Here is a 13,441-nt window from a genome sequence, read left to right on the forward strand (position 1 = left end):
GATCTTGCTAATGAAACATTGACCATAGACCAAATCCTGGCCTGTGTGTGTGTACAGTTAAATTCTGCTCATACTCGGAAGGTTGTGTCTGTATGTACAGGGGAAGAAGGGGAGATGGTTTCCCGTATAAATCCTGCCCACAGTGGGGAAGGACTATCCCTACAAACTGTAACTAGAGTGGGGACGTGGTATAATTTGCCTAAATCCTGGTGCTAATGAGGAAATGACATCTGCATTAGTGCTGACTACTGTAGTAGGAGTGGGTGTCCGCATAACTGCCGTTCAGAGTGGCAGGGGGTGTCCACAGAAACCCTGATCATAGGGGTTTTTGTTACTGTCCTGGCCTATGCTAACTATATTTACACTAAGCTGGGCAGCCTGTCAGTCAAGCCAGCTGCAGCTCCCTTCCCCACCTGGGGTGGTGGGATTTGGGGGAGGGGAGAGGAGTCACCCTTAGGCAGCAATCAGGCCTCAGTTGTTCTTGGGCTTTGTTGCTATAACAACTGAGTTCCTTCCAGGGCTCGGGGCCAAAGAGGAAGTGACGAGAGGGGATTGGCTGTTGTTGGGACACGTGACCGCGGCAGTGTTTTGACAGGGCAAACAGAGCCGGGAGGAGGGGGCGCGAGGCCGGCAGGGGGATGAGCGGGCAGAGGGGATGCAGGGAGGGCTTTAGAGGGGTCCTAGCGCTGCCCAGCCACCGGGACACACACTTGTCCCCGCCGGGGCCCTCCTCCCGTAGGTGAAGCCGCTGAGCTGAGCACACGCCCCCTCCCCCCAGCCCTGCTCCAGCGCTTGGCAACGCCTGGGGTGGATGTGATGCGTGCGGCCCGTTTGGCCGGAGGCAGCGCGGTGCCAGGCGGCGAGGAGAGTTAGTCAGCAGCGCGCACAGGAGGGCGGGCAGGAGGCAGAGCCATGGAAAACAGCCCTCTGCGGCGGCAGCCAGAGGGAGGGGAGGGGGCCGCGGCGGGGGGGAGGCAGAAGTGAGGCGGAGGCGGTGCCGTGTCGGGGGGGGGGGAGTCGTGGCACTACTGGGGCGGGGGGGGGCAGGTATCCGCTCCCCTCAGCCGCCGCCCCACACTTCCCCGCCCTCGGCCAGGGGGATGAGCCTGTGACATCCCGGGAGGGAGCGGGGCACGGGGCACGGCAGGCGAGCGGCGGCTGTGGCCGGGCGCGGAGGGGGAGATGAGTGTGGCCTGCCGCCCCCCCGCCCCCCGGCGCTAGCCAGGTGCCGGTGCAGGGCTAGCCCGCCCCGCAGGGGGCGTTGATTGGAGGGAGGGGGGGGTGTCTGTGTGACAGGCGGAGCGGGCTGCGCAAGTCCTGTCAGACGCGGGCAGGTGGGGGGCACTGCCAGCGAGCGGGACCGCGGCCGACCCCTTCCCCCTCCGCCCCCCGTCCCGCTATGCCAGGAGAGGGGCTAGGCGGGCAGGCGGAGCGGGGTCACTCATGAGCGGAGGGGGTGAGAGACGAGTGTGAAATCCAGGGCAGCCCTGGCTGTGTGAGGGGGCAGCGAGAGCGGCCGGGGCAGTGACTGCGCTAGGGGGCGCGGGGATGGGGCTGCCCTCTCTTTCTGCCCCTTTTGCGATCGATGGTGTGAGGGGCTGCTGCTCGCCCGGGGCGTTTGTGTAGAGGAGGGGGGAGGGCAGTTGGAGGAGTCTGGCTTCTTCCCCCTCCTGGAGCAGGTAAAAAGGGGTGGACTCCGGGCAGCCTGTGCTGACATTGCTTGTGGCCGCGGTGACTCAGAGGCTCTTTCTGCTGCGGGGGTGAGTTTAGGTGGCAGTGGTGTGGGATTTTACCCCGGCAGGTTATAAATAGACCTGCTCAGTCGCTGCTGTGTCAAGGAAGGACACATTGGCAAGTTCCAGAGAGAGACTGGCTGTGTTTAGCTTTTCCCCGCAGACAGCTGCTGCCACCACAATGAATGCAAGGAGGAGGCCTAGCTGCTATTAGCAGCATCTTGTAAGCCCTAAGGAGTGGAGTGCTGGGTTTTATCTTATTTTATTGTTTTACACAAAAATAAATCAAAGTAGCCAGAGAGAGCATCAGAGTCTTCCAAAGAAGAAGGACAAAAAACCTTAGTCTCTCATTTCAGAGATCTGGGAAGAAACAGACTGGGAGTGAAAATGAAGCCGGAACGAGGTAAATGATTTATTAAGAGTTTATTTTTTTTCTAGTTTTAGAAATAGTCTCTTTTTTAAGGCCTTCCTATATTATCACTGATTCTGGTTGAGGGGGAAGGAGAGAATACAGCGGCTGCTTTGGTTCAGTCCAGGAAATACTGAGAAGGGTATATAATATAAGGTAAGGTGTAGTCTGAAATTGATTAGGCAGAATTGGATATTGTAGTGGTTTTTTTAAAAAAATTCTTCTCTTTAAATGGATTAACTAATTTTACCAGTAGAGCTCAGGGAAAGGAAGCAGAAATTCATTGTGGTAAACGCCTTTTGCCCTGGGAGATAGTATCAGTTAAACATCAAATAGAGTTGTATTCAGACTATTATCATACAATTGCAACATTTTAAACAAAGAAATCAGTCACAGATACAGTCAGGCACCATCGGGCAATCCTGGCATAAATCAGGTATATGTAAGTGCAGGTAAGTGCAGCCCAGAAACACATCTAAAACAACTATAACTGTTAAAGAATATTTAGGTTTGATACAAGGGATTCTTTTTAGTAAAGAAGTCAGGTAAACAGTAAGCAGCAGGTTGAAATAGTCTTACTGTGTAATGGTCGTTGCTGGTATTGATCATATTTTTCTATGACTAATCCATAGGCAAAATAAGATGCACTGAGAATGTATCTGTTTCTACCGTCTCTGCTCTTGTGTACAGTATAATAACACCTGCTGATGCCCCTAGAGTTAAAAATATGTCATGGCTTCTCTTCTAAACCATATTATCAGGGGTATATTGCTGTAAAAATTTGCCTCACTTAGTCAATAAGAAGTCTGGGAGCAAATTTTATTATTGTCATACTAAAGAATTTTCAAAAAATCTTGCATAGTTGCTTGTATACATTTGTTTTCCTTTTTTTCTGTTTTTCCTGCTTCTATTTTTTGTTTAACCTAACTGCTTTTTAGTTTTTAAAAACATATATCTCTATTTGCCTGTAATATGAATAACTTTTTTGGTATTTGAAAAGTGTTTTTAAATAGTCTAGATATTGAGGTGTTAAACATTAATATGCATGTACAGTAACTACTTTCCATTAAGCTTTTTATGATACAATTGCTAATATGGACCTTGCATAGATGCCTATTATTATTTCCCACACTGTGTTGCATCCTTTGTAGACATCATATTCTGCGATGTATATTAAAAATGCACAGCACAGGTTGATTAGTTATGTGTAAATTCAGTTTAAAAACAATTGATTTTAAGAACAGACGTTTATACTTAAAAACAGGTAGGTGCTATTAAGAAGCAAAGGAGCATTATTATTTTTTTTGAAAGCTGACTGCTGCAAAGCAAGCTGTTTGTATTGCGCCTCTTTAGACTCCAGATCACATGACTGAAGTTTGAAAGCTGTCTACCACCAAGGTGAACTCAAAATTTCAAAATAAATAATCAGATAAAACCAGAGAGTCAATATTTGCAGTTTTAAACTATTCTAAAAGCTCTAATTGACCTTTGTCTATGCTTTCGTAACTCATAACAGATAGGAAAATGCAGTTGTCTAGTTCATATTTTAAGATGTTTGTGGAATGGTTAATGTCTTTTTATCAGTATGATGTGGAGATGAGTGGATTTGTAGAGAAACAAAAGAGTGGTAAGATTTTTTCATGGAAACTGACATTTAGTATATTGAGATTACATTTAATTATCTCTGAGAATCTTCAGACAGTATGGAATGTTCAGTAATGTTTTAAACTGCTTTTAGATCAACAGCAAATGAAGGTAAGTTGGGGTTTTTAAAACAGTCATAGCTGTTTTCACAACAAATAGAGAATGTGAATAGCCATTGTAGTAAATGAATGTCTCTAGCTTAACTGTGTGCTTTTTGTTAATGTACTTGAGTAATACCATATACAAAGGGAGTTATGAAAGTGATGCCTAAATGCTACATGCAGCCCATGGAGGCTCTTACAGAGGCACGAATAATGCAAATGTTTACATGTGCTGCCTTCTGCATAGCAGCTGCACCACAGTAGAGCAAGCAGTCAAGTGTGCAATCACCTGCTTCCATTTGTTGCAAATTAATCGTGAAGGACACAAGACAAGCATTGCTGTCAGTTTGCCAAGGTCTAAATTGTGGTACAGACCTCCAACATGTTGGACAAAGACCCATAATGAGCACACAATAGCTAATTGGAAAGAAGGAAATTTTAAAAGATATGGAATAAACTTTTATTTAGCATAATTTTTGATAACTCCAGTTTAACTGTTGAGAAATTTTGAAATCTGTATTTTCAAAGTGTATGTTTGAGCCTTCATATCTGTGCACAGAAATATACTGTACTTCTGCATTTCTGAATTGGATAAATTATGTGTAGGGGGTGTCATTTGAATTGGATTTTTTTTTCTGTAGATGTACATACCTTCAAAAATCAAGTGGAGAAAAAATTTGTTTTTTTTAATTAAGGTAATGCTTAACTAAGACTTGCCCAAAAGGATTGAAAGATGCAAATGTTTGAGGGGGAAAGAAGGAGGATGATTGTCTGACTTACCTTTATCACAGTACTTAATTATGAGCTTTTCACAGAGACCAGGTCTACACAACAAAGTTTTGTCAGCATAGCTATGTCGGTCAAGGGTGTGAAAAAACCACACCCCCTAGCCAACATAGCCATGCTGGCAAATGCCCCAGAGTAGACGCAGCTATGTCGATAGAAGACGGCTTGTATCAGCATAATTAATGTAATTCAGGGAGGTGGTATACTGACTGAAAGACTGTTGGTTTATGCTGTGCCTACGTGGGGGCTTTGCCAGTATAGCTGTACTGTTGTAGCTGTACTGCTGTAGCTATACTGGCAAAGCATTTGTAGTGTAGACAAGTTACAGAGTCACCAGTAGAGAGGAATGGCAGACAGGGAAGGAAAGAAGAGGGGAACTAATTCTGATGTCACACTCTGACTAACAGTGGGGTTTTTGTAGGACAGTAACTCCGAGGGGGAAGGTTTATGTGGGATACAGGATCTAAAATACACAGTGTGCCTTATAATGAGAGAAGTTTGAAAATTGCAAAGGATAAAGACAAGAAATGTTTCAAGGGACGTGGCTGGGAAAACATAAGTATAGAGCTCCAAAAGACAAGCTCATGGAGCAATCTTGGAAGCTAGGGAAACAGTTCGTAGATCTGGAAGTGCAAGGAAGGATGTAGCCTCATCACAGTTAAATGTGAGCCCTCATTGGTTGGGTCTTCACTAGATTTTTTCACTTAAACTTCACTGGAGCTCCACCACTGGAAGCATTAATGTAGGGAGGCAACTGACCCCTTAATTGCTGTCACCTAACCCTGCTTTCAGCAGGTCTAGATGACATGGTAGTTAAAGCGTTGATAGCCACTTGTCTGTACCGTGTCTGCACTAGCATTATTACTTGTGATAGAGACTTGGCAACAACATACCAAGTCTTGCAATATTTGGTGTTTTTCCTGGAGTCGTAATTAAGTAAGAATCTCAGATTTCATTACCAGTCACAGAAGCTACAGTGTGCTGTTTTAAGAGAAAACAAATTCTAGTGTTGACAAAACTGTCTGTGTAATGTCCTGTCTTATGTACAGAAATTTGCTTGCACAGATATACTGTTCTCTTGCAGTGATGGTGCTCGGCCTCTTTGCTCTCAATAGGTACCTGCCTAGTGCATTCCATAAACTAGTTACTTTACATATAATTTAATGGAACGAAGTACCAACAAGATGTGCACATATACACTGAGTTGCTGTTTGGTCTTATTAACGTATTAACCCTTCTCTTTCCTTACCCCTTTCTTCTCCAGTGTTTGTTACTCTTTTGTGGCTCATTTGTGACCCATCTCAAATTAGACTGTCAGTTCTCTAGGTAGGAATCATCTGCACCTTTAAGTGTTAATTCCCTCCCACACCATCCTACTTCAGGGGAAAGGGAAAGGTTTCCTGGCTGATTCGCTTCTATCCTGTCATCCAAGCAAAAAAAGAGGAGACCATCAGGCTGAAGATTATGCTCCTCTCTCCTTCCTCCTTTCCAGAGAAATCAAGATTGGAGGTGCTGAGGGGTCTGTTCCTAGCAGTTGGGTTGAGAGACCCCCTTAAGTCTCTTTCAAGTGATCAGTGAGGGGAAAGCCACTACTTCAGCCTTCATAGAAATTTGGCCAGCCTTGTCACATTGAGGCTGTACATGAAAGATTTTCCAGTGGGCTGTAGGAAGAGGGGATGAAGACCAGGATTTACAGGAAGTTGGGAGTAGTGCTGGCCACAAAACAAGAATTTAGTGTTGTGAAAAATGTTGAGCTTTTAGAATTTTTCATTTTACATTAGAATGAAACTGAGACCTTTTGAAAAAAAATTTGTGGAGGTGGGGGGGGGGGAAACAAAACAAAACAGCAGATAGCCCATCCTGCACCTGAGAAACTTTTCCAGAAGAAAGTTTTGTTGAAAGAGATTTATTTTGGTTTTAATTAATTGACATTTTCTGAAGAGAAAAGTTTTGCTGAAAAATTCCCAACCAATTCCATTTGGGAGCCTGTTTGCATGAGCACTTCTTCCCCTGGCCAACTGACACTGAGTGCATTTTTTTTTAAGGGGACATTGTTAAGGGGGATACTTTTGTTATAGGCATAATTTGGCTTTTTTTTTTCTTTTTTTCTTTTTTTCTAACTTCACAGAGGGTTCCTTGCAAGTATTTTAACAAGTGGTGAATAGTACAGCAAATAGATCAAGTAATGAATGGACCTTTTAAAAAAAAGAGATGTATAATTAATTGCATTTTAGTGTCCCATACATAAGACCCTTCATTTTCAGTTTAAACCGATTTTTTACTGAAAAATTCCTGGGCTTTACAAAGTATTATTCAGTTGTTTCTGATTTTCACCCTACTTTTGTATTATTCAAATGTATGTATGTATGTGTGTATATATGTATGTTTTATTAGGAAATACATTGCATGAGATATATGTATTACAATAATATATTTGTGTGTATATGCAAAGCTGCCTGTTGAAGTAAGGCTATGTATTAGTCTAGAAGATGCACACAACAAACAAACAGGCACGCATGCAAGCTCTGAAGTGCATATGCCTCTGAATGTAATGATAAATCTCATGCCCACCACATACACATTTCAAGCTGTTAGCAGATAACTGTTCAAAGATTTGACACACTAAAATGGGACGAAAACAGAAATCTGTATCAGAATACGTTTCAGAACACAAGGAAGTATTCAGAAGTTTTAAACAAACAAACAAACAGGAGAAAAGGATGAAGTTGAGTGTTTGCGCTGAAACTGGTGTTGTCCAATTATTAAATGTAAATATTTACAGCCTAATAGTTCTAAGTCTACAAGAGTAAACTGTTTATTCAAATGAAAACATTTATTTGGAGATTAGAGATATATTGTTTTCTTAAACTCAGAAGTGGCATTATATTTTGAGTTCTGTTTTAGTTCTGCTGCAAACCACGTTGATAAACAGAATTCAGAGCATTAATCTACTGAATACTTTTTTCTCCTGTCTTTCCATCCACCAAAATAAACCCCAATATTTACTGAGAAAAAAATTAATAGTTTTTTGTACTGATTTTTCACCTGTTTTTATTGTTGTGGTAATAAACACTGATAAATTCCTGGGGAAAATTACGTAAAATAAAAACTTAAAAACAAAGAGCTCTACCCGTACAACATTGTAATACAGACCCCTTAATTTTATAATATCTACTCCCCCAATAAAATGTTGTCTTAAATACTCATTTTTGATATTGTTACATTTTGGAAGCTGACTGATTAAAATTTTTAAGTTTAAAATGAATAATACAAGTTATGTAGACAACATAAACAAAAAGTGGAGGTGATGCTACTTCCTGTTTAATAAGGAAACTATCATTCTAAATATGTTTCAATTATGCTTCTGGCTATAGGTGCCACAGGTAAATGCAGGGAAGGGGAGATTGAACTGAAGGTGGTGCTGATTCCTGTTTAGTGGATAAATTATTCTGATAATGATCAGTTGTGGCTCTGGTGCCATGGTTAAATGCAGGGAGGTTGGGGATAAGATGATTGGAGAGAGGAGGCATGGATGTGCTTTTCCTAATTTTAAGATTACTGTTATAAAGTAATCTTAAAAAACAGATGATTCAGATGAAAAACGTATTGATGAGCGGTCAGAATATTAAACTGAAATTCCATTTATAAGTCATGAAGCCATCTAGCCTTAATCTATGGGGAAAACAGATTTGTTCTTGTAGTATGCAGTGTACATATGCATACATGGTGTTAGATATCAAGGTCTTTTTCCTTTTTGTTGAGTTGGGTTCTGGTTTCTTTGATTTTTCTCTTTAATATCCACCCCCTTCCTGCCAAAACAAGACTGTATACTCTAGTAGTAAAAGATTATTACAAAAGTTTGGTTTAAGTAAAATTTTAACCATGAGATGATGGTTTTCTTTGTATTAATAATGAGACTTTTAAGAAGAAAACACTGGTTATTTATAAATGAACTTAATTAAAATGTTTCCTATTGTGAAAACTTTCATAGTTGAAATACAGATAAAAACATTTATTGCCTAAAATTAAATAATTTTAATAGTACAGAAAGGTAGACTGCTAAAGGCTACAGCTAACTTCATCTGTGAGGTGGAAAATTTTAAGCATTTAGAATTTCCCCCTTCACCAGAGCCCTGGAGAGAGTTGTTCTGGTGTGGTTTCACTTTATATGTCTAGGGGGGTGGAGTTGAGCTCATGCTATCTTAGAAGATAGCATGGAGATCAGGGTGACCAGACAGCAAGTGTGAAAAATTGGGATGGGGGTGGGGGGTAATAGGAGCCTATATAAAAAAAAGACCCAAAAATCAGGACTGTCTCTATAAAATCGGGACATCTGGTCATCCTAATGGGGATGGCGGGGCTGATGGAACTGCAACTACATGGGTTCTGGCTATCCAACCCATCTCCCATGTTGGACGAAGTGCAGTGACTGGTGTAAAGGCAATAAGTCTCCACATCAAAGTATCTTCCCCTGCAGTGTTAGGCCTAGTCTACACTAGGTATGCCTGCAGACTAGTGTAGATGCAGCTTTTGCAGTATAAGAGTGCTTTTGCCAGTCTAGTTTATAAGTTAGGCTGGCAAATGTATGTTTTTTCTGGTATAACACTAGGGCTTTTGTCAATATAAAAAATGTCACCCCTAAACGATTTAACTGTCCTGGCAAAAGTTCTAGTATAGACTTGATCTAACAGAAACCCCGTCATGTGGACTGAGCTGTACACTAGTCTGTGGATTTTGCCCTTATGACTTGATCCAGCACTCACTGAAGTCAAGTAGGACTTTTCACCAGGTCAGATCCTTAGGGTTCAACATGTATTGAATCTTAGGCATTGCTATCATGTCCTTGATTTTAGAGGTCACATTTAAGTCATTTGGAGAGCTGAGTGACTGCCAGGCCCAAATTACTTGCCTTACAACTTTTGCTGATTGACTTCAGTTTAAAGTAGACTATATAGAATAAAATTCCACTTCCTAAAATCAGCAGTATTCTCTGGAATAGGAATAGTGTCACCTGATTGTCACTTTGTGTTGTCACTTTTTTACTACAGTACCTTTGTTAAAAGACTTTGTCCCTTCAGCACTTCACTCTGGCAACTGTGTTTCTCTGGTAGTTTTGAGAAAGGACTACTTCAGTACCTCTGTTAGAAAAGTTATGAAAATGGATTTATTCTCTAATTGCACCATCAACACATATTGCACATCTATCTATCAGTGCAATAATTAATCAATAGAAAAATATACTTTCATTGCAATTAACTTTTTAGTAACTATTTTCTCCATCCTGATGCAGTAACTACTAGCTAAAGTCTTTCAAATTTTGAAAAACAATGACTTGAAATAGTTTTTAAGTATGATAGAAAGTGTTCTTTCTTAGCTTTACATTGTTCACATAACTTACTGTTTGTGTTTAAGGGCTTTTATACATTAAGGCTAACTTAAGTCTTCAAACATGTAGTGTAGTGGTCTCAGAAGTGCACATACAGTTCCATGGTCACTTTTGTACTTGTAATTTCTCAAGTAAATCTGACTTCATGCATAACAATTTGTGTGAATGCAAATGTACACACACACAAAGCCCCATATTGCTTCAATCTCACTTCTAGTTACTGAAAATTCTCCATTCATAACATCCTCACTCCCCCACCCTTTGGCCTTTTCATTCTTCCTTTGGTATATCTGCAGTTATACACAGTAAACAATGTACACTCATACTTGGATTATATACACAATTTGCTGGTACTGAAATTCTAAAAGAGATTTTTTTAAAAGGTTTCCTGTAAACAAACAGTAATTTAATTAAATGATATGACCATCACAAATGTTCTCCAACCACTCTCATTTAATTATACGAGTTATTTTGACCAAATCAAAATTCTGACACTTATAATTTTGCTCATCATATAGTTTATATGTATAGATTTTTGTTTTAATTTGTTATGGTAGATTTTGTAGCAGTGAATATTGGCCTAACTTTTAATGTTAGCAGCTTTAAACAATCTTAGAACAAAAACTGTCGGGCACTGTGCCAGAGAGCCTTCTAAAATTATGTGGACCTAAAAAATGAAACTGTAATAATGGTGAATAGAGGGGCTGTTTCTAAGAAGGGCTTGGGGAATGTAGAGAGAATAACTATGTATGCAGTCAGGGAGGTGAATAAAGCACTTAAGGTAGCAAAACTGGGGGGAAACCTAATTTGTGTTCTGAACATGATCACAGTCTCATTGCAGATAAATACAAAATCATTGTGTATATAGTTTTATCTGCAATGATTCTGAAAAGAAAAAATTCAAAATGGAGCTTGTTTCCATAACACTGTTTCCATCTGAACTATTTAACTGCACCACTGGGTGCATAATATTTTTGGTCACATGCTCTGGAATATTTTACTAGCGTGCAATCTTTCAAGATTTTCTGTGCCACATAACACATCTCTCATGGATGAAGAAGAAATAGTATGCACTACTAATCAGTGCTCTGTTTCCTAATTTGTTATTTCTCTAGAGTTCTAACATGCTAAACCTAATATGCTTGTGATACTAGCTGCGAAAAACTGCATTAATGCAAAATTAATGCTGCACTGTTAAAATTGGGACATACAAAAGCTAGGGACCTAACAGCAATGTTAACTAATTTGTTGGTAACTGGCTATTTAATAGTGCATTTTTTTTTAAAGTTTCAGTGAGAATGTCCAAGAGGAGGGGTGGGAAAACCTTAGGGTTACACTTGGACAGAAGGAAGAGGTAAGATATTTAGATATATTTCTAGTTATAGAAATATAATTTGACTCACTAGTTAATACCATTAGTATAGCAAAAAAGATTCAGATTTATAGTCACCTTAAATCAAAGTCAAAGATTGCTAATTTCTGGTAAGAATAAGGAAAAGTTGGAATGTGTTGGTTGGTGAGGAAAAGCATAGACGATTTACGTACTCAGATTAGAAAATCAAAAAGCTATAGAAACATGGTCTAGTGGATAGGGCATAACGCTGTGAATCAAGAGACCTGGGTTTCTGTTCCTGGCTTTGTCACTGACTTGCTGCGTGGCCTTGAGCAAGTTCCTTCACCCCTCTCTGCCTCTATTTTTTCTTCCTACCCTTTGTTTGATAAATTCACTGTAAGGTCTTCATAGCAAGAACTATATGTGCCTGTTTGTTTGTACAAAACCTCATTCATGGAGTCCCAATCTCAGATGGAGCTTCTTGTGGCTATCATAATACAAATGATAAATCTAATGGTGGATTGGAGGCATCAACAGATCTATATTTCTATTACTATGCTTTCAGAAGTCCTACTGTAAATACTTGATGGGCAAGGGGCATGCATGTTTTAGACCTTAGAATGATTTTTAAATATTTAAATTCTTCCATGAAATATTGCATTAACCATTCTGCTTTAATATTATATTAGTACTTTAAAAAATAATCTCTTTTAATAGTTTGTACTTAATATCATTTAAGGCCCTAATGTGCTTCCACTGAGGTCAGTGGATTTTGCCATTATGTTCAGTGGCAACAGGATTAGGACCATAGTGATCCCATTAAGGCTTTGAAGTTCACATCTCAGAATATATCTTCACTGCAGAGTTCACTTGGGTGATTGGCACTCAGCTTAGCCTGGGTGTGAGCATCCACACTTCAAAGCCATACCCAAGATACTGGGTCCTTACTGGCACTGCACTCACTTGTGTGTGTTGCTAGACTTCTGGGGGGCATATCCTGTGGCTCTTTATGCTGAGACGCTCTGATGTTTCCCAATGAATTGTGGGAAAACTTGTCTGATATTTTAAACACACCGGGGAATTGTGGGAATGCATTGGAGGACTATTAGCACGTGAGTGGTTTAGCTTGCATCCTTGCTGCAAAATGAAGACGCTAGCAGCTTGAGTGAAGGTAGAACCCAGGCTGTAGCTCAGACCACCAACTGTGCCAGTTCTCCTGAGTTGAAAGCACCACTAAACTCAGGCAAGAGGGTTTTGTGTGTGAATGGAAGGGATGTTAGGGAAAACACTTAAGTTACTTTTCCAGTGAAGACATGAAATGTATGGACAAGAGGGAAAGGGTTAGTTTTCACCTTGTCAACTTTTGGTTGTTTTGTCTCTGCATTTTTTGTAAGTCGGGTAAACTGAGCAGCAGTACGTTTACTTGTCTGTGTCTTATGAATTTTCAAAATGCAGCCACAACTGAAGAGAACCTCCCGACCCCATCCCGAAGTCTCTGCTTTGTCTTTCTGTTGGGGTTGTCTGATGGCAAGGCTTTTTTTTTCCCCCCAAAGGAATTTTACTGTGTATCCATAGGGAAGGGAATTTTACACCAGTAGTTAATGTGTAGGGACTAGACTATCGGGATCAGCCTGAACAGAGAATGGGTAGTGTCAAGGTTCCTTCCCCACTCTGAACGCTAGAGTACAGGTGTGGGACCTGCATGAAAACCTCCTAAGCTTACTTTTACCAGCTTAGGTTAAAACTTCCCCAAGGTACAAACTATTTTACCCTTTGCCCTTGGACTTTCACTGCCACCACCAAATGTCTAACACCGGTATTATTATTATTATTAGGAAAGAGTTCGTTTGGAAACGTCTTTTCCCCCAGAATCCTCCCAAAACTTACCCCCTTTTTTCTGGGGAAGGTTTGATAAAAATCCTCACCAATTTGCATAAGTGACCACAGACCCAAACCCTTGGATCTTAAGAACAATGAAAAAAGCATTCAGTTTCTTAAAAGAAGAATTTTAATAGAAGAAAAATTTAAAAAAGAATCACCTCTGTAAAA

General features: G+C 40.6%; 1 protein-coding gene across 2 annotated transcripts in view; it reads left to right on the plus strand.

Moving 5' to 3' along the window:
• Positions 1-582: 582 nt before the first annotated feature.
• FAM214A (family with sequence similarity 214 member A) overlaps positions 583-13,441 on the plus strand; it is a 56,228-nt gene continuing 43,369 nt past the window's right edge. Inside the window, exon 1 of one of the 2 annotated variants that reach the window (XM_043494410.1) lies at positions 583-2,136. In XM_043494410.1, coding sequence (XP_043350345.1) covers positions 2,121-2,136 — 16 coding nt within the window. In that variant the 5' untranslated portion in view covers positions 583-2,120. Of the gene's footprint in view, positions 2,137-2,177; positions 2,299-13,441 lie in introns of those variants that run through there. The other variant, XM_043494411.1, reaches the window with a different exon arrangement.

The sequence above is a fragment of the Dermochelys coriacea genome, chromosome 10 (assembly GCF_009764565.3).
Source record: "Dermochelys coriacea isolate rDerCor1 chromosome 10, rDerCor1.pri.v4, whole genome shotgun sequence".
NCBI lineage: Eukaryota > Metazoa > Chordata > Testudines > Dermochelyidae > Dermochelys > Dermochelys coriacea.